The sequence below is a fragment of the Myotis lucifugus genome, unplaced genomic scaffold, assembly GCF_000147115.1.
Source record: "Myotis lucifugus unplaced genomic scaffold, Myoluc2.0 scaffold_4, whole genome shotgun sequence".
In the NCBI taxonomy this organism is placed as follows: Eukaryota; Metazoa; Chordata; class Mammalia; order Chiroptera; family Vespertilionidae; genus Myotis; species Myotis lucifugus.
The window spans coordinates 16,745,334-16,767,885 of record NW_005871052.1 but is presented as its reverse complement, the minus strand read 5'-3'; the positions used below and the strand labels follow the sequence as shown (position 1 = coordinate 16,767,885).

The window sequence follows — 22,552 nt, the reverse complement described above, 5'->3', positions numbered from 1 at the left end:
AAAGGAGAATTCCCTGGGGCAAGATTGTCAGAAGGCTCCATAGAAGGAATAGGATCTGAGCTGGACCTTGAGGGAGAGCTAAGAATCCTTCCTTGCCTCTTCCCCTCAACAATGGTCCTCTTTCTGGGTGTTTTTGGCATGGTCAGAGACAGGTTGAAGGTGGAAAGAGTAGATCTGAGCTCTTTTACAGCATCCATATTTGAGGCCTAGGCTTATTTTCATAGGCTCCAAAATATGGAAGGTTATACATCTATCATTTTCCATGCCTGCCATTTCCTGGGAAGATGTCACCCACCCACCCATTATCATTTTTTGAACTTCTATTACCAGATGTCTTGTATATCAAATTTAATGAAACATCACAAAAACCATGTCTGCAATGTAGACATTGTCCCCACTTACAGTTGAGAAAACTGGCTCAAAGAAGTGAAGTTTACCTAAGATTATGTAGTTAGTAATTAGATTCTTATAAAAGCAAAGCAACTGCTGCCATTTTACTGAATACACATTATGTGCCAAGCACATAGATAGTTCATTGTTACAGAAATCCTATGGGCACAATTATCTTCATTTTACAGAGATTATGGCTTGTCCAATGTCCCATACCTAGCATGAGGGAGGATTCAAAATAAAATCTGGGCGACTCTGGAGCATAAGTCGTATCCAAGACTTCACTAAGTTTTTGAGCCTATGGTCTTTCTACCAAACTGTAGTTCCTATTAATTTCTTTTCAACCTTAGTCCACAACCTGACTTTTACTATAAATCTGACCTCCCTCTCCAACCCAATTTGTTCTCTCCCTCCCAATTCTCTGTCAAATGACTATAACCAAAAAATCTTAACATTCATAGATTTCTTAGGCTATCAATCTTCAACCTTAACCAACTTCTTCTACCTTTTCTTATACCAATCTACACCCAAACTGAGAACACAGAATAAGGGGAGATTGTTTCCTCGTGTAGATCCCCCCAGTCTTCTAGAGTTATATCTTTCTTTCTATGATACTGCCCATACTTACCTAAAAGCATCTTATCTCTTTTAGCCACTAATTACCCTTTTGGATCAATCTGAAGTTAGGCTTCAGAGAAGGCAGAGAATGAAAACCAAACACAGTAGATAATTAAAGCATAATGAGTCCAAACAAGAAAACCTGGATTAATGGCTAGCACAACCCATTACTGCAAGAGCAAGTCTATTACTAATACTTTTAGAGGAGATGCAAATGCCACTCATAAGTCACTCCAGTGGAGAACCAATGGCCCTGTGTCTGAATAAGGCCTAACAAGCACTATTTCTCCAAGCCCAAGAGCATGCCATCACAATGCAGTCTTTTCTCTCCCATGAGACAGAGGGAAAGAGCTAAGAAGGCCCCCTAAATCCATATGGTATAGGGTCCCAGTGTGGATATATTCCCAACTTTTACCTCAGAACCTCAGATAGAGTGAAGGGCTTGCCCTATGCTCCTACTGGAATTTTTTCTCACCCCCACTAGGAACATGGATCACACTAGACTGCAACTGACTGCTTACATGCCAGCCTCACCATGAACCTTTGAAAGGCAGGGACCATGGACTTTCATCTTCATCTGTCCCATTGCATAGCACTATGTCTGAATAAATAAACAAATACATGCAAGAATATGTCTTGTCCTTCCATTCCCCAAAGGAAAGCCCAAAGTCCCAATGTAGTAGCTACACAAATACCCTTTCCAAAGCCAGGCCTGGTAACAGGTAGTAACATCAAAGGAAGGGAGGAAATTGGGCTTGTATTATTTTGCTTTCCCCAAATGAATGGTTCTTAGAAAACAGAAAGAGGAAGGTAGCTATAGCCACTTAAGAAATAAGAATGTGGTACTCCAATGGACACAGACATTAGTGAGGTGAGGGCACAAATGGGAGGGTGGGGGCAATCAGGGGTAGGGACACATATATAATACCTTAATCAATAAAGAAAAAAATAATGTGGTACTCAAGAAGTCTGGGTTCAAGTCTTATCTCTACATCTTACAAACTGGGTGGCTGGGCAACTTAATTCACTTCTCTGAGCCTTGGTTTCTCTATCTATGAAATGGGGGGAACAAAGCCTACATCATAGGACTATCACATGATTACATGTAACAGAAGTAGAGAAAGTATCCAGTTCCATGTCAGGAATAGAAAAGGACCCTTGGCAAAACTACATCAGCAAACAATATTGATCTTATTGTGAAGTTGACTTGCATGGAACAAAGCAATTTAGCATGCCCCTTGTTTTTGCTATTTTTAATTGCTAAGAAAAAATTTGGAGACTATCAAGTCCACTCAAATATTGGATCAATGCAAGGGGTGAAGGTAAGGGACAGGACAGTGGCATAGTTGGATCACTAAAGCAATGAGGCCTGTGCACTGACTCTCAGGATGATAGGCAAAGCTCTGAACAACACAGGCGAAGGAGAGTGACAACTGCAAGGTAGGTCTGCTGAGATGACAGCTCCTGCCCTCAGACACTGCCATTCAAGCTGTTGTCTTATAGCTCAGAGTCAGAGAGCTTTTTGCAGCTTTGGTTTAATTGATATCCGTACTTATGCCTGGAATCTATCACTGGAGTGGGAGCCAAAATGGGAGGAAGGGAGAAAGTAGAAAGTAGAAGTGAGCAAGGTTCAAAGAGGCAACACCAGAGGTTTGATTAATTTTTGATCAAGGCTAAAACTACTGCCTCCGTTATGCTTTCTGTAACCAAAGCTAGAGGCATGAAACTTTGAAAAAAAGCTGCATCACACTAGCCTTAGGCAGCAAGCAAAGCCAGGCAATTCTGTGGCAGAAATTTAAATCGTCTGGCTAACACTGGACAGTCAGGTCAGTACTTTCATTAACGTAAACAATTAGATCAGAGCAGTGACCACCAGCAGCGTGGGGCAGGACTGTGGAGGAAGGGGAAGAGGGGAATGCCCCTGGGATTTAACTTTGCAGCAGAAGATGGTGGAGGCGGAACTGATAGGGAGGGCTAAGTTACTGTTTGTGCTGAGAAGATAGGATCTGGCTGACCTTAAGGGTTGGCGACAGGCAAGACAAACTTTACTGTGATGAACATAAGCTAAGTTACACAACTCTCTACTAGACTGATGTGAAGGTCAATATATGACTTATAAATTGAAGCAGATGTCTACATAGAAGTCTGGCCTTACTTGGCTGCTTCCCAGAAGAGGCAAGTCTTACAGAGGGAAAGGGCAAAGGGAGGGAAATAATAACATATTTTGAATATTGTTATTCATTTTTAACCCTAGTAATAATTCTGTGGAGTGAGCTGTTTTTCTCATTTATAGGCATGGAAACTTAGGTGCAAAGAGGTTAAATAACTTAACTATAACAATACAGATGCTTCAGTGTGTTGAGCTAGAGAATGCAGAGTCAGTTACTTAGGGAAAATCTTATTGGATCCCCCACAGAATAGCTTTTACTGAATTGTGCCCTGAGACAATGTCATCAACTCATGCTGAGGCTGTTATATACAACCATCCATGGGCGAAAATGCTTCTTAGAAACATTTTCTATTCTCAAAAGCAGAAGAGTTATGCTTTTCTTGAACAACTGGCTTGCTGTCACCTTAAGAACTTGGAATTATATAACCATCGAGGGTTTTTTTCTCCCCTTTTTATTTTCTCAAGAAAGTTTGGAGCCAAATGCTAAAGCAAGTGTATAAGGCTTCACGACAAACATTTTGTGTACTAATTCCATTCTTTCCATCTTCCTACAATTATACCTTTTCACCTTCTTGGCCTTAACTTTTCTTACCTATACTCTAGAATTTTAGGCTTTTCAGGCCACAGAGTCTCCACTACTCAATACTGCTACTGTAGTGCAAAAACAGCTCTAGGAAATATGTAAATGAAGGAGCATATTTCCTTGGACATGGAAATTTGAATTTCATATAATTTTCATGTGTTATGATATATAATTTTTCTGTTGAGTTTTTATAACCACTTGAGGCCATAGTTAGCTAAGCCCTGATACCTATATGTCTTATTCACTTTAACACCCTCAATACCTAGAATGGGGCCAGGCACACAGTAAGTACTCAATAAACATTTGTTTATTAAATAAATTATTACTATTTTAAAGTACTTATATTTTTCTATATTGTGAAATGCCTTAAATTGTCTTTGGAACAGAGCAGGATGTAAAACATAAGGCACATTTTTAGAAGGTTATCTAAGTAAAAGAATCAGGGTTTGGATCTAAGCCTGGGTGCTATCAAAGTCCATATTCTTTCCATTATACCATATTGTTTTGATAGATTTATATTCTCCCCAAATTTCCACTGGATTAGTCCCAAACTCCCTTCATGACTCTCCATATGATGTAGCCAATTAAACATGCAGAATCCAGCAACATCATGAATTTGTCATTTTTCTTTATTTATTTTATTATTTTCCATTACCATTTATCCCCCTACACTCTCTTCCACCTCCACCCCCGCCACAATTATCACACTATTGTCTATGTCCATGAATTCTTCCTCTTTTCTATTTTGCTCAATCCCTGAACTCCCTAACACACCCTGCCCTCTACCAGAGCTGTCTGCCTGCTCTTTATCTATGAACCTGTCTCTATTTTGCTTGTTAGTTCAGTTTGTTCATCAAATTCCACATATGAGTGAAATCATATGGCACTTGTCTTTTTTCTGATTGGCTTATTTAACTTAGCATGATACTCTCCAGATCCATCCATGCTGTTGCAAATGGTAAGAGTTCTTACTTTTTTGCAGCTGTGTAGTATTCTATTGTGTAAATCAGGGGTCCTCAAACTACAGCCCGTGGGCCACATGCAAATACAAATATTGTATTTGTTCCCATTTTGTTTTTTTACTTCAAAATAAGATATGTGCAGTGTGCATAGGAATTTGTTCATAGTTTTTTTTAAAACTATAGTCCGGCCCTCCAATGGTCTGAGGGACAGTGAACTGGCCCCCTGTTTAAAAAGTTTGAGGACCCCTGGTGTAAATGTACCACAGCTTTTTTACCTACTCATTTACTGATGGGCACTTGGGCTGTTTCCAGTTCTTAGCTATTGTAATTAATGCTATAATGAACATAGGGGTGCATATATACTTTTGAATTAGTGTTTTAGGTTTCTACGTATAAATTCCCAGAAGTGGAATTGCTGGGTGTTTTGCAGAAGTTGTGGCTCTTTTGTTCTTATTTCTACAAAACTGGAGAGTAAGAATCTATAATAATCTACAATAATAAAAGACAAAGATGCTAATTGACCGTACCTTTGCTACACCCTAAGCCATGCCCACCAGGCAAACAGAGCGACTATATGCAAATTAACCCAACCAAGATGGCAGCTGGCAGCCACGGAGCTGGAGCAAGCAGGAGGCTTGGTTGCCCAGGCGATAGAGGAAGTCAAGCTTACCGCCTGCTCTGAGCCGGCTGTGGCCTCCGCTCATGGCAACAAAGTTTCAATTATAGAAGACAAATAAATCCCAGATACCTGCTTCCAGCCAGCCTCCACTGGGAGCTTGGGTGGCTGGGAGCCATGGCCAGCCTGCAAACAGCCATCAGCCCCTCAGCCAGGCTGGCCAGGCACTCCTATATAATAAAAGGGTAATATGCAAATTGACCCTACCAGCAGAATGACTGGGAATGACTGGTCACTATGACACACACTGACCACCAGGGGACAGATGCTCAATGCAGGAGCTGCCCCCTGGTGGTCAGTGCGCTCCCACAGGGGGAGCTCTGCTCAGCCACAAGCCAGGCTGACGGCTGCCAGTACAGCGGTGGTGGTGGGAACCTCTCCCACCTCCTCAGCAGCGCTAAGGATGTCCGACTGCAGCTTATGCCTGCTCCCTGCTGGCAAGTGGACATCCCAGGAGGGCTCCCAGGCTGCCAGAGGGATTTCTGTGAGCTTAGGCCCAATCCCCCAGGGAGTGGGCCTAAGCCTGCAGGCGGTCATCCCCCGAGGGGTCCCAGACTGCGAGAGGGCACAGGCTGGGCTGAGGGGACCCACCCCCCAGAGTGCACAAATTTTTGTGCACCGGGCCTCTAGTAAATGCATAGTATGCTAATTGGACTGGACATCCATCTGGACATCCTTCCGGATGACCTTCCGGACGAAGCCAGGACTGCGAGGGAAGCCCGGGTCCCAGGTGCCTGCCAGCAGCCACAGGGAAGCCCGGGTCCTGGTGTCAGAGGAAAGCCGATGCCAGCAGCTGGGGGAAAGAAGGCCTACTCTTGCATGATTTTCATGCATCGGGCCTCTAGTAAGAAAATAATAGTTCACAGATTCCAAGCTTCTTATAAAAAGGTAAAGTGATACTTGTGCCTTATTGAAAAAAACAAAGGATTTGGTGCCTACAAGACTTGGTAAGATTTAGAACATAGCTCTGCCAGTTAGTAGACTTTGGCAAGTCACTTATCACTAGGAACCTCATATTTCCAGTAGAAAAGAAAACAATAATAATACATTCTTCACAGTATGGTTGTGAGGATCAAAAAGAGCATGTCAGTGCCCACTGCAATGCCAGGCACATAGCAGATACCTAATAAATGGCAACAGTAACAAAAATAATAATAATAAATAATATAATTATTTTAAATTACTCCACAAATAAAGAGTTCCTACTATGGGACAGTTAAGCATTGTTCTAAGCACATGGGATATAAAGGTAAATAAAAGAAGTTAAAATTCCCTACCCTCATGAAGCTTATATTCTAGCAATTATTGTGAATGATTTTTATGTTCTTGTCTACCATTCCAATATTAGTGGTAGTTAAATGTAACCAATTTCTACTTATATGTCTCCAATTTCAGAAAGATCTCAAAGTGCGAAGTAGTTGGGTTCAGTTTTGGTTCCCATGGGATTCCCAAGCACTTACCCTCCTTGTGATGAACTAGGGGCCGAGGAGCTGGTCTCTTTATGTGGAAAGAGGAGGCCTTGGTGGGCCCAGAGCCTGACACAGGTCCATTGGTGGCCTTGCTCCCTCCTCCATCCTGCAGCCTAGACACCAATTTCCCCACGTCCACCTCGGGGCAGGACTCCAATTTGCCATCTGAAGCAAGTCTGCTTGGGGACTTTCTCCCAGGATCAGGTTCCCCACTCTTCTGAATAGGCAGGTTGGGGTATTGTGGTGGTTTGGGGATTTCTATACTGTTGATGACAGTACCATTGGGTGTTTGATGTTGGATTTTATCTAGGAAAAGTTGGTGCAAAGAGTAAGGTTAGTGATAATCTTTATCACCTTTTCATTTTGTACCTGTATACATGCATACAATTGAAAAATTGTACACATTTGCAAAGGAGCTATTATTATGGATCAAATCAACAATATCCTAAAAAATCAGTCTCTACCTGTACCAATTCACATGGAGTCACAAGTCACATCAGATAGGGAATTCAAGTACTGAGTATGATTTTCACCACTACAATTCACAATAAAACCACAATCTACCAAGATGCTTTATTCAAAAGGAACTTAAGAGTCATCAATCAATTATATATTCTATTAAATTTTTAAAAGAAACATCAATTACTCCTTAACCAATTCTATTGACCTCAAACGTAATTTGTAAAGACCTCTCAAATTTCAAGTTAATAAACTTAACAGAATTTAACTTCTTTCTTCATCTTCATAGAAAACAAAACTCAACTTGCCATTTTATGATCGTCTAGCTTTTGTGGTATATACAATTCCCTGTGACAGTTGAAAAAATATAGTATTTGGTACATGCTTTTCAGTTGTTCTGAGTCTTACTTACTTAAAGCTTTGAGACTGTAATGAGAACCAGGGATACTCTCCCTAGAAAAATTAACTTACACAAATACATGCAAAATTTTGAAAATGAATTTTAAGAAGTTAATGTAGTCCTCTAAAATCACCTTCCTTAGTAACAGAGAACCTGTATCAGAGTATAGTGGTTAAGAACAGAGCTTCTGGTCAGTTAAATGAGACCTAAGAGACATGTCAACCAATTGTAATACATGTATCGTACTTGGATCCTGATTTTTAAAAACATTAAATATGAGAAAATGACAGTGTGAAAATTAATTACATAGGTAGTAATTTAAAGGAATTACTGTTTTGTTTTTTATTTTCTTTTAGGTATGATGATGCATTGTGATTTTGAGTAAAAGGAAGGCTAATCTTTTAGAGAGACATACTGAAACATTTATGGATAAAATGTCATAATGTCATCATGGGGCACTGAGTAGGGGTGTAGATGGAACACAACTGGGTGTGGGGTGGGAAAAGTCAAAGCTGGGTAATAGGTACATGGGGAGTAAGTTAAACTATTTTTTTCATCTTCTGTTTATGATCAAAATGCACCATAAAGAAAATGCTATAGAGGCATCAAACAGACTGTCAAACTTCAGAAGGAAGGCAGGGGAGGGAAGGGAGGTGAGGTAAGAGATCAGCCAAAGGACTTGCATCCATGTATATGAGCATGACCAATGGACACGGACAATAGGGGGTAGGGGTATGTGCTGGGAGGCAGGAGCAGCCTGGGAGAGGTCAATGAGGGAGCGGTGGGGGGGGAAGAAGACATATGTAAAACTTTCAACAAATAATTTTAAAAAAATAAAATAAAATGGCAGGTACAGAGAATTTAAAAAAAAAAGAAAATTTTAAAAGAAATGCAGGCTTAGAAATTAATAATAATAATAATAAAAGAAATGCAGGCTTTGGCCCTGGCTGGGTGGCTCAGTTGGTTAGAACATTAAAAGGTTGTGGGTTCTATTTCCAGTCAGGGCACATACCGAAGTTGTGAGTTCAATTCCTGGTTGGGGCATGTAAAAGAGGCAACTGATTGATCTCTCTCTTTCTCTCTCTCCTTCTCAAAAGCAATAATAATCTACACTAATAAAAGACAAAGATGCTAATTGACCATACCTTCGCTATGCCCCAAGCCACGCCCACCAGCCAATCAGAGCAACTATATGCAAATTAACCCAACCAAGATGGCGGCCGGCAGCCACAGAGTTGGAGCAAGCAGGAGGCTTGGTTGCCTGGGTGATGGAGGAAGCCAAGCTTCCCACCGGGCCTGAGCCGGCTGCGGCCTCCGCTCATGGCAACAAAGTTTCAATTATAGAAGACAAATAAATCCCAGATACCTGCTTCCAGCCAGCCTCCACTGGGAGCTTCGGTGGCTGGGGGTTGTGGCCAGCCTGCAAACAGTCATCAGCCCCTCACCCAGACAGACTGGCCAGGCACCTCAGCAGGACCCCCCACCCTGAAGGGGCTGTGGCCAACCTGCAAACAGCCATCAGCCCCTCACCCAGGCTGGCCAGGCACCCCAGCAGGACCCCCCCACCCTGAAGGGGGTGTGGCCAGCCTGAAAACAGCCATCAGCCCCTCACCCAGGCTGGTCAGGCACCCCAGGGGGAACCCCTACCCTGAAGGGCCTGTGGCCAGCCTGCAAACAGCCATCAGCCCCTCACCCAGGCTGGCCAAGCACCCCAGCGGGGACCCCCACCCTGAAGGGGCTGTGGCCAGTCTATAAACAGCCATCAGCCCCTCACCCAGGCTGGCCAGGCACTCCTATATAATAAAAGGGTAATATGCAAATTGACCCTAACAGCAGAACGACTGGGAATGACTGGTCAACTATGACACACATTGACCACCAGGGGGCAGATGCTCAATGCGCTCCCACAGGGGGAGCTCTGCTCAGCCACAAGCCAAGCTTATGGCTGCCAGTACAGTGGTGGTGGTGGGAGCCTCTCCCGCCTCCTCAGCAGTGCTAAGGATGTCCGACTGTAGCTTAGGCCTGCTCCCCGCTGGCAAGTGGACATCCCCCAAGGGCTTCTGGGCTGCCAGAGGAATGTCTGACTGTGAGCTTAGGCCCAATCCCCCAGTGAGTGGGCTTAAGCCAACAGGTGGTCATCCCCCGAGCGGTCCCAGACTGCAAGAGGGCACAGGCTGAGGGATCCCCCTGAGTGCACAAATTTTTGTTCACCGGGCCTCTAGTAATAATAAAAACACAACATATCTCAGGTGAGGATTTAAAAAAAAAAAAGAAATGCAGGCTCTGGAGCTAGGTGCCCAGGACTGATTTTTAGTTCTGCTTCTTACTAACTGTGGGATCTTAGGTAAGTTCATAATATCTCTCTACCTCAAACTTTCTCCACAGAGAAATAGGAATAATAACCGTACCTACCTCTCTAGGTTGTGGTGAGGATTATATGAGATGGTAAATTTATTTCAGTGCCTGGCACATAATATACACGCAATAATTGTTAGTTATTATTTATACTATTATGCTTCAAGTAGGCAGTGAGGCAACAGTTTCCATCTGGGGAGGAAGGGCTAAGTTTTCTGCAAAGACTTTTTCAGCCAGAGAGTTTTGTTCTCCTTGGAACCTGTCACCAATCACTGCCATCACCATAGGGTTCAGGGCCAAGAGGAGTTCATCTATAGTTCCCCTACTCTGGTCTAGGGTAGATACATGATCCTACTTTTCTTAACCCTCATATAATTGCTATCACACTAGAGCAACCAAATAAAAATAATTAGCAAAGGCTCATAAATATCAGTAGGGACATAAACACAGGACTGCCATGTAACTAGATCATGTGCTTCCAGGACATGCTTTGAAGCAGAGGCCACCTTTAAACATCCAGCACTTAGGAGTAACTGCAAGCACATTTACCCTCTCAAAACAATGACATAAATAGTGACATGAAATCCTTCTCCCATATGCTTTAGACCCAATATCTCAGTTACTTGTTTCCATCTGAATACTTTCTTCTTCTGGTGGAGAGACCCTAGAAAATTACATCCCTGTTCTCCTTTAGGGGACACAACAGGGGTAAGCTGTGTCTTACAGGTCATAACAGTATCATCACCATCTCAATACAGTATAAGAGAGTATAGTTTCATTGAGGTGTGCACCTACACAGTGTCACTTCCACATAGGAAGGATCTTTTCTTAGCTCACAAAAATAGGGGATGGAATGATAAAAGTGATGAGGACTTTTGTCCTTCTGCCAGGGTAACCATTTCCAAGTTCTGGGATATGCTGAAAAATAATGACAAAATGGCAATTATAATAATGACAGTAACAACAATGGTAATACTAACAGATGCCATTATTTGAGCACTTTCTCTATGCCAGTCCCTGTTGTAAATATTTTACATGGATTATCTCATGTAATCTTCAAAACTAGTCTATAAAATAGTAAACTCTTTTTTAAAAAATATATTTGTATTGATTTCAGAGAGGAATGGAGAGGGAGAGAGAGAAACATCAACAATGAGAGAGAATCGTTGACCGGCTGCCTCCTGCACACCCCTCACTGGAGATCGAGCCCACAACCAGGGCATGTGCCCTTTACCAGAATTGAACCTGGGACCCTTCAGTCCATAGGCCAACGTTCTATCCACTGAGCCAAACCAGCAGGGCTAAAGTAGTGAACTCTTATTAGTCCCTTTTTACAGATGAGGAATCTAAGGCACTAAGAGGCTCACGGTTACAAAACCAGTGTGGCAGAACTAGTTTTCAAAACTTGAAGTCTGTTTCCAAAGTCCACTCTCTTTCTGAAGAGAGACTTCATTGTTCCTTCAGATAATAAGAGTTCAGTATCATCCCCCTGACGAGACATCTATTTTCAAATAAAAACACACAGACCAAATTCAGAAACTGCAGAGACTTGGGAGTGAATCCTTATCAGACAGGGAGGCCTCTCTTCTATGTGTGGGCAAGTAGTGGGGAGGAGCTTTGAGAGGCTTCACACTAGCCCAGCAAGATAAATACATCAATTATTAAAATATAAGCAGAATCATGAAAATAAGTGCTATGAGGAGGACAGTGCTAATTCTGTCTGATGGGCTGGAGAACACTTTGAAAAATAGGTCACATTTCAGCTGGCACTTGAAGGATTACAGTAAGTGGAATAAAGGAAAGGGAGATTTCAAACAGAACTTGGAGGAGTAAAATATCATGGTTTGTCTAAGAAAATATAAAATTAAAATAAAAAGTTCAGTGTGGTTTGATCATAGAAACCTATTTTAGATGAAAAATGTGAGTAGCTGGATATGAGATTGTTAAGGTGGGTTGGGGCTATATCATGAATGCCATAATATAGAACATGAATGCCATGCTCAAGAATATGAACTTTACCATTGGGGTGCAGAGGACCATAACTTTTTGCAGAGAAATGGCATTATTATATGTATTTTTAGAATATCCCTTTATATTCATTATGAAAAGTATAGCAGATTAGAGAAACTAGAGGTAAAAAGACCAGATAAGGGACTGCTGATGAGAAAGACCTAACTGGAGTAGTAGCAGCAAAAACAGACAGATTCAAGAGATGTTAAGGGGGTGGATGAACAGAGCTTATATATGGGGATGTGAAGGAGCCCATGATGATGGTGGAATGACTCACTAAAGCACTACATATAAGTATAATAAAAAGTTTGGGGGAAAACAATGAAATTCTACTGGAAAAGAACTGTGGTGAGTATAAGGAGTGGCTCCTTCTTAGAATAGCATTTAGATGGTATAAGAATTACAATATTATAATACACAACTGAGCTCTGGAATAAGATGAAAGCAAATTGCTGCTCTGTTATTTAGTAGCTGTGGGAATCAGGCAAACTATTCACCCTATCTAAACCTCCAATACCTTCACTATTAGATACCTACCTCATACAGTAAGTGATGAGCACTAAATGAGAATGAATTCATGCCCACTTAGCATGTGTATAATTCAAAAGATAATAAGTAATGGACACAACTTAAGTGTTACTCAACAGGTGAATGAATAAAGAAATTTGACATTTAGCTTTAAAAAAGAGGGATATCTGGCCATTTGCAACAATATGGATGAACCTGGAAGACATTATGCCAAGTGAAATAGGCCAGATAAAAAAAAGACAAAAAAAAAAAAAGACTGCATAACCTCATTGATATGTGGAATCTAAAATGTTGACTACATAGAAACAAAGAGAAGAATGGTAATTACCAGGGGCTGGGAAGGGCTTGGGGAACAGGGAGATGTTGGTCTAAGGGTAACAAGTGGCAGTTATATAGTATGAATAAGTCTATATAGCTCATGTACAACATAATGACTATCCTTTCTAATAAAAGCCTAATATGTAAATCAACCAAACTGTGGAACAACCAGTCACTGTGACACACACTGACCACCAGGGAGAAGACACTCAACAGGTCAGCCAAGGCGCAGCACCACCCCCCCCCCCCGCCATCGCTCCCACAGAGGGAGGTGACCAGTGGCAGCAGCGGGGGGCGGGGGGGAGGCGAGGCCAGTGAGCGGGCAGCACCAGGCAGGCCAAGGCAAGTACCAGCACCCCCCGCCATCACCCTGCCAGTTGCCCCACAGATTGGCCCTGATAGCTGGCCAGGCTTAGGGACCCTACCCATGCATTTTGGGGGAATTTCTCTCAAAATTTATTGAAATATAATTGACAAAAATTGACTCATGGGTAGAGAGTAGGCTGCTAGTCATTGGGGGAGGGTGCATGGAGAGATTGAGCAAAAAGGGAAAAAATGTATATATTTACGTACACAATACAATGTTTTGATACAGGGATATATATTGTGAAATGAATACAACAATCAAGTTAATTAATATCCATCACCTAACACAGTTACTGATTTTTTTTATGTGATGAGAATATTTAAGACCTACTCTCTTCAAATGTCAAGTACACAACAGTATTATTAACCATAGACACAATGCTATACCTTACCTATCCAGAACTTATTCATTGTGCATAAATTGACTTTTGTACCTTTTGATCAACACCTTCTCATTCACCATCTCTCCAAGTCCCTGGCAACCATTACTTTATTCTGTGCTTCTATGAATTTGACTTTCAGATTCCACATCTAAGTGAGACCATCCAGTATTATTGGTCTGCCTGTCCTTGGCTTATTTCATTTATCATAAGTTTCTCTAGGTTTATCCCTGTTTTCCTAAATAAGAGGATTTCCATCTCTTTTTAAATACTGAATAGTATTCCATTGTGTGTCTGTGTGTGTGTGTGTATCTCCCACATTTTCTTTATCCATTCATCTATCTATGGGCACAAGGTTATTTCTTTATTTTCATTAGTGTGAATAATGCTGTAATTAACATGAAAGTGCAGATATCTATTTGAGATATTGATTTCATTTCCTTTGGATATATACCCCAGTTCTATTTTCAGTTTTTCAAGAAATATCCATACTCTTTCCATAATGACTGTACCAATTTACATTCCCACCAACAGTGTATAAGAGTTCCCTTTTCTTTATATCCTCATCAACACTTGTATTTTGTCTTTTTGGTACTAGCCACCCTAACAAGTGTGAGGTGATATCTCATTGGGAATTTGATTTGCTTTTCATTGATAATTAGGTAAGTTGAGCATTCTCCATATAACTGTTGGCTATTTACATGTCTTGTTTTGAGAAATATCTAATCAGATCCTTTGATCTATTAAAATTTGAGTTATTTTTTATTGAGTTGTGTGAGCTCCTTACATATTTTGGATATTAACCCCTTATCAGATAATGTGGTATGCAAATAGCTTCTATTCTGTAGGTTGTCTTTCATTCTGTTGATAGTTTCCTTTGCTATGCAGAACCTTTTTAGTTTGACGCAATCACATTTGTCTATTTTCCTTTTGTTGCTGGTGGTTTGGGTATCATATGCAAAACAAAAAGAAAAATCACTACCCAGACCAATTTCATGGAGCTTTCCCCCTATGTTTTCTTCTAGTAGTTTCACAGTTATGGGTCTTACACTTAAGTCTAATACATTTTGAGTTGATTTTTGTACATGGTGTGAGGTAAAGGTCCAATTTCTCTCTTTTGCATGTGGCTATCCACTGTATTCTTGGCAATTTTGTTAAAGATCAAGGGACCATAAATGTTGTATTTATTTCTGGGCTCATTATTCTGTTTCATTGGTCGAAATATCCGTTTTATGCCAGTACTATACTGTTTTGATTACTATAGCTTTGTACTATATTTTGAAATCAGAAAATGTGATGTCTCCAACTTTGTTTTTCTTCAAGATTGCTTTGGCTATTTGAGGTCTTTTGTGGTACCATATTAATTTTATAATAATTTTTTTTCTATTTTTAAGAGAAATGCCATTGGAATTTTTAAAAATCTTTATTGTTGAAAGTATTACATATGTCCCTAATCTCCCCATTGCCCTCTATAACCCTCCTTCTCCCCCAAGCCCTCACCACCCTACCATCTGTGTCCATGGGTTATGCACATACACACATGAGTTCATTGGTTGATCTCCCCCCCTTCCACCCTCCCCTGCATTCCCTCTGAGGTTTAACCATCTGATCAATATTTCCATGTCTCTGGGACTATTTTTGTTCATTAGTTTATGTTGTTCATTAGATTCTACATATGAGTGAGATCATGTGATATTTATCTTTCTCTGACTGGCTTACTTCGCTTAGCATAATGCTCACTAGTTCCATCCATGCTGTTGCAAATGGTAAAAGTTCTTTCTTTTTTTTACAGCTGCATAGTATTCCATTGTATAGTTGTACCATAGCATACAATGTAGCCAAGGCAGTCTCTTTAATAAATGGTGTTGGGGAAATTGAACAGATACAAGCAAAAAATAAAATAGACCAAAAATTTACACCATACACAAAAATAAACTCAAAATGGGTAAAAGGCTTAAATGTAAGACATGAAACCATAAAAGTCCTAGAAGAAGCCATTGGCAGCAAAATCTCAGACATCTCTCGTAGCAATATCTTTATGGATACATCTCCTAGGACAATGGAAACTAAGGAGAAAAAAAAACAAATGGGACTACATCAAAATAAAAAGCTTCTGCACAGCAAAAGAAACCATCAACAAAATAACAAGAGAGTCTACTACATGGAAGAACATATTTGCCAATGATACATCCAATAAGGGTTTACCCTTGAAAATTTACAGGGAACTCATACAACTTAATGAAGGAAGACAAATAACCCAATAAAAAATTGGCAAAGGACCTAAATAGACACTTCTCCAAAATGGACGTACAAAAGGCCAAGAGACATATGAAAAAGTGTTCAGTCAGTAATCATCCAAGAGATGCAAATCAAAATGACAATGAGATACCACCTCACACTTGTTAGAACGGCTATCATTAACAAATCAACAAACGACAAATGTTGGTGAGGATGTGGAGAAAAAGGAACCCTAGTGCACTGCTGGTAGAAATGCAGACTGGTGAAGCCTCTGTGGAAAACAGTTTGAAATTTCCTCAAAAAATTAAAAATGGAACCACTATTTGACCCAGTGATTCCACTTCTAGGAATATATCCCAAGAATTCAGAAACACCTATCAGAAAGGATATATGCACCCCTATGTTCATAGCAGTGCAATTTATAATAGCTAAGATTTGGAAACAGCCTAAGTGTCCATCAGCAGATGCCATTGGGATTTTTTAAAAATACATTTTATTGATTTTAGAGAGGAAGGGAGAGGGAGAGAGAGATCGAAACATCAATGATGAGAGAGAATCATTGATTGGCTGCCTCCTGCACACCCCCTACTGGGGATTGAGCCCACACCCAGGCATGTGCCCTTGGCCAGAATCGAACTTGGGACCCTTCAGTCAGCAAGGCCGACACTCTATCCATTGAGCCAAACCAGCTAGGGAGCCATTGGGATTTTTATAGGGATTGCAATGAATTTGTAGATAGTTCTGGGTAGTGTGGACATTTTAACAATATTAATTCTTCTAATACATGAATACAGAATATCTTTCCATTTATTTGTCTTCAATTTCTTTCATCAATGCCTTCTAATTTTCAGTACATAGGACTTCAACTCCTTGGTTAAATTTATTCCTAAGGTGTGTTTTTTTCATGCTATTATAAAAGGGATTGTTATCTTAATTTCATTTTGTATAGTTCATTGTTAGTATATAAAAAACAACTGAATTTTATGTTGATTTTGCATCATACACTTTACTGAATTCACTTATTAGTTCTAATAATTTTTTAGTAGTATTTAGAGTTTTCTACATGTAAGGTTACATCATTTTCAAACATAGACAATTTTACTTTTTCCATTCTGACTTGGATGCCATTTCTTTCTTTCACTTTCCTAATTTCTCTGGCTAAGTACATTCAAGTACTATGTTGAATAGAAGTGGAGATAGTAGACATCCTTGTTCCTGATCTTAGAGGACATATTTTCAGTTTTGTTTTGTTTTGACCTTTGAGTATGATGTTAGCTGTGGGTTTATCATATATGGCCTTTATTATATTGAAGTACATTTTTTGTTACTAATCCTCACCCAAGGATATTTTTTCCATTAATTTTTTTTAGAGAGAGTTGGGAGGGGGAAAGACAGAGAGAGAAACATGGATGTGAGAGAGAGAGAGACATGGATTAGTTGCCTCCTTCAAGTGACCCAACTGGGCTGGGGATTGAGCCTGCAACCCAGATGCATGCCCTTGACTAGGAATCAAACCCACAATCCTTCAGTGCGTGGGTCATACTTTATACATTGAGCCATGCCAGCCAGGGCATATAATTCCTTACATTTCTAATTTTTTGAGCATTGTTATAATGAAAGAATAATAAAATTCATCAAATGTTTTTTCTAGACTTACTGAAGTGATCATATGATTTTTGTCCTTCATTCTATCACTGTTTTATGTTGAACCATTCTTATATCTACCCCAGAGATATATCTCACTTGGTCATGGTATAAGATCATTCTAATCTATTGATAAATTCCAACTCTAGTATTATGTTCAGGGTTTTTTCATCTATGTTCTTCAGGGATCTTGGCTGGCAGTTTTCTTTTCTTATATTTTCCTTATCTGGCTTTGATATCAAGTTAATGCTGACCTCATAAAATAAATTCCCCCCCTCTTAATTTTTTAGAAGAGTTTGAGAAGAATTGGTATTCATTCTTCATTAAATGTTTGATGTGAAGCTTTTCTTTGTTGGGAGATTTTTGATTTCTGATCCAATCTCCTTACTTGTTATTGGTCTGGTGAAATTGTCTATTTCTTCATGGTTCAGTCTAGGTAGGTTATATGTTTCTAGGAATTTATCCATTTCTTCTGGATTATCCAAATTGTTCACAGTTGTTTATGATTCTTTATATTTCTGTGATGTCAGTTGTAACATCTCTTTCATTTATAATTTTACTTATTTGAGTTTTCCTTTTCTTATTCTTAATAAATGTCAGTTTCATCTTTCTTTTTTAAAAAAATTCTTAATTTCTTTGATATTTCCTATTGTTCTCCTGAACTCTATTTCTTTTATTTGCATTCTGATCTTTCTTCCCCCTTCCTTCTCCTAACATTGGCCTTTGTTCGTGTTGCTAGTTCCTTGAGATTAAAGTTAGGTTATTAATTTGTGATCTTATCTTTTTTAAATAAAAGATTTTGTCACTATAAGCTTCCCTCTTAGAACAGCTTTTACTGCATCCTATAAGTTTTAATATGTTGTATTTCCATTTTTGTTTCACGATAACTTTTTGATTCTCAATTTTATTTCTTCTTTGAGCCACTGTTTTTTTCAGGAGCATGTTAATTTCCACATATTTGTGAATTTTCATATTTTTATCCAATTACTGATGTCTAAATTCAAACCATTATGGTCAGAAAAGATATTTGATGTAATTTCCATCTTCTTAAGTTTGTTAAGACTTGTTTTGTGGCCTAACATATGATCTATCCTGAAGAAATTTCTCTGTGTGCTTGAAGAAAAACAGTGTATTCTACTGCTGTTAAATAGAGTGTTATGTATATGTCAATTAGGCTCGTTTGGTTTATATTGTTTTTAAAGTCAGCTGCTTCCATATTGATTTTTCTGTGTGGATGATGCATGCATTGCTCAAAGTGCGTGCTTAAAGTCCACTACTATTAATTTATCGCTGTCTGCTTCTCCCTTCATTTCTGTTAATGTTTGCTTTACATACTTAGATGCTAATATATATATATATATATATATATATATATATATATATATATACACTAGAGGCCCGGTGCACAAAAATTTGTGCACTCGGAGGGATCCCTCAGACCAGCCTGGGGGATTGGGCCCTAGCTGGCAGTCAGACATCCCTCTGGCAGCCTGGTAGCCCTCAGGGGATGTCCACTTGCCAGCGGGGAGCAGACCTAAGCTGCAGTCGGACATCCTTAGCACTGCTGAGGAGGCGGGAGTGACTCCCACCACCACCGTTGTACTGGCAGCCATCAGCCTGGCTTGTGGCTGAGCAGAGCTCCCCCTGTGGGAGCGCACTGACCACCAGGGGGCAGCGCCTGCATTGAGCGTCTGCCCCCTGGTGATCAGTGTGTGTCATAGTGACCAGTCATTCCCAGTCGTTCTGCTGTTAGGGTCAGTTTGCATATTACCCTTTTATTATATAGGATAGAAGCCTGGTGCATGGGTGGGGGCTGGCTGGTTTGCCCTGAAGGGTGTCCCGGGATCACGGTGGGGGTCCTGCTGGGGTTCCTGGCCAGCCTGGGTGAGGGGCTGATGGCTGTTTGCAGCTGGTCACACCCCCTTTAGGGTGGGGGTCCCCACTGGGGTGCCTGGCCAGCCTGGGTGAGGGGGTGATGGCTGTTTGCAGGTGGTCACACTCCCTTCAGGGTAGGGGTCCCCACTGGGGTGCCTGGCCAGCCTGGGTGAGGGGCTGATGGCTGTTTGCAGGCTGGTCAAGCCCCCGCCCAGTGGGGACCCTCACTCCATGGAGGTTTGACCAGCCTCGGTGAGGGACTGATGGCTGTTTTCAGAGTGGCGACACCCCCTTTAGGGTGGGGGTCCCCATTGGGGTGCCTGGCCAGTCTGGGTGAAGGGCTGAGTGCCAATTTCAGGCTGGCTAAGCCCCCTGGCCATGGAAGCTCCCAGCCTCTCCTTTTTGCCATTTTTTTTGATTCTAGGATTTATTTACATTCTATAATTGAAACTTTGTTGCCTTGAGAGGAACTCAGAGCCAGCCAGGGCGGGCGGGAGGGAAGCCTCCTGCTCGGTCCAGCTCCGTGGCCAGGGCTGGCTGAAAGCAGGTATCTAGGGTTTATTTACCTTCTGTAATTGAAACTTTGTTGCTTTGAGTGGAGCTCAGAGCCAGGCCGCTGAAAGCGGGAAGCTTGGCTTCCTCCATCATTGGGGCTACCAAGCCTCCTGCTTGCTCCAGCTCCGTGGCCTCCGGCCGCCATCTTAGTTGGGTTAATTTGCATATAGTAGCTCTGATTGGTTGGTGGGTGTGGCTTAAGGCATTGCAAAGGTACGGTCAATTTGCATGTTTGTCTTTTATTAGATATATATTACAATAGTTATGTCTTCTTGACAAAATATATAATTATCACTATAAAATTACCCTTTTTGTCTCATGTGCGTTTTTGTCATGAAGTCTATTTTGTCTGATATAAGTATAGCCAATCTTGCTCTCATTTGCAGGGGAACACATTTTCTACTCCTTCACATTCAGAATATGTGTATGTATACTTACAGCTAAAGTGAGTCTCTTGTAAACAGCATATAATTTAATCTTTTTCTTTATCCATTCAGCCATTCTAGGTTTTCCGAGTGGAGAATTTAATACATTTTATATTTATAGTAATTATTTTTTAATTTAAGTTTTGTTGTTTAATGTATTACATAAGTCTCCTTTTCCCCCATTGACCTCTCCCCAGCCAACCCCAACCCCAGCACATGCCCTCACCATCCACCCCACCCCGTCCGTGTCCATTGGTTATGCTCATATGCATGCATACAAGTCTTTTGGTTTATCTCTTACCCCCTCACCTCATGCTTTCATAGGTTGGACAGTCTTTTTGATGCTTCTATGACTCTGGTTCTGTTTTTGTTCATCAGTTTATGTTATTCATTATATTACACAAATGAGTGAGATCATGTGATATATGTCTTTCCCTGACAGGCTTATTTCACTTAGCATATTGCTCTCCAGTTCCATCCATGCTGTTGCAAATGGTAAGAATTCCTTCTTTTTTACAGCAGTGTAGTATTCCATTGTGTAGATGAACCACAGTTTTCTAATACACTCATCTGCTGATGGGCACTTAGGCTGTTTCTAAATCTTAGCTATTGTAAATTGTGCTGCTATGAACATAGGGGTGCATATATCCTTTCTGATTGGTGTTTCTGGTTTCTTGGCATACATTCCTAGAAGTGGGATTACTAGGTCCATTTTTAATTTTTTGAGGAAACGTCATACTATTTTCCACAATGGCTGCACCAGTCTGCATTCCCACCAGCAGTGCAAGAGGGTTCCTTTTATTAAAATATATTTTATTGATTTTTTACAGAGAGGATAGGAGAGGGATAGAGAGACTTAGAAACATCGATGAGAGAGAAACATCAATCAGCTGCCTCCTGCACACCCCCTACTGGGGATATGCTCCCAAAAAAGGTACATGCTCTTGACCGGAATCTAACCTGGGACCCTTCAGTCTGTAGGCCGACACTCTATCCACTGAGCCAAACCAGATAGGCGGAGAGGCTTCCTTTTTCTCCACATCCTCCCCAGCACTTGACGTTTGCTGATTTGTTGATTATAGCCATTCTGACAGGTGTGAGATTGTACCTCATTGATATTTGGATTTGTATCTCTCAGATGATTAGTGACTTTGAGCATGTTTTCATATGCCTCTTCGCTTTCTGTATGTCCTCTTTTGAAAAGTGTCTCTTTATGTCCTTTTCCAATTTTTTTATTTGATTGTTTATCTTCCTTTTGTTAAGTTGTAGGAGTTCCCTATAAATTTTGGAGATTGAACCCTAATCGGAGATAACATTGGCAAATATGTTCTCCCATCCAGTGGGCTTTCTTGTTGTTTGTTTATGGTTTCTTTTGCTATGCAGAAGCTTTTTATTTTGATGTAGTCCCATTTGTTTATTTTCTCCTTAGTCTCCATTGCCCCAGGAGCTGTATCAGTAAAAATATTGCTACGAAAAATGTCTGCTATTTTGCTGCTGATGGCTTCTTCTAAGATTTTCATGGTTTCCCGTCTTAAAGTCCTTTATCCATTTTGAGTTTATTTTTGTGTATGGTGTAAGTTGTTGTTCTAGTTTCATTTTTTATTTTGCATGTATCCATTCAATTTTACCAACACCATTTACTGAAGAGACTGTCTTGACCCCATTGTATGCCCTTGCCTCCTTTGTCAAATATTAATTGAGCATAATGGTTTGGGTCGATTTCTGGGTTCTCTGTTATATTCCATTTGTCTATCTGTCTGTTCTTGTGCCAGTACCAAGCAGTACTGAGAACAGTGGCTTTGTAATAGCTTGATATCCTGTATTGTGATCCCTCCAATTTTGTTCTTTTTTCTCAAGGTTGCTGCAGCTGTTTGGAGTATTTTTTTTTTATTCCAGATGAATTTTTGGAGAGGTTGTTCTAGATCTTTGAAGTATGCCATTGTTATTTTAATGGAGATTGCATTGAATCCATAGATTGCTTTGGGTAGGATGGACATTTTAATGATGTTGATTCTACCAATCTATGAACACAAAATATTCTTCCATTTTTTATGTCTTCCTCTATCTCTTTTTTCAGTGCTCTGTAGATTTTGGAGTACAGGTCAAATACCTCCTGGGTTAAATTTATTCT

At 40.5% G+C, this 22,552-nt stretch overlaps 1 protein-coding gene across 2 annotated transcripts in view; it reads right to left on the bottom strand.

Annotated features, from left to right (window-relative positions):
• The window catches only part of OPHN1 (oligophrenin 1), a 489,623-nt gene that overhangs the window by 13,648 nt on the left and 453,423 nt on the right, over window positions 1-22,552 (bottom strand). The window contains exon 21 of one of the 2 annotated variants that reach the window (XM_006082933.3): window positions 6,860-7,174. The exons of the other annotated variant lie outside the window; for it this stretch is intronic. Coding sequence (XP_006082995.1) covers window positions 6,860-7,174 — 315 coding nt within the window. The remainder of the gene's footprint in view (window positions 1-6,859; window positions 7,175-22,552) is intronic. 2 annotated transcript variants of the gene reach the window in all.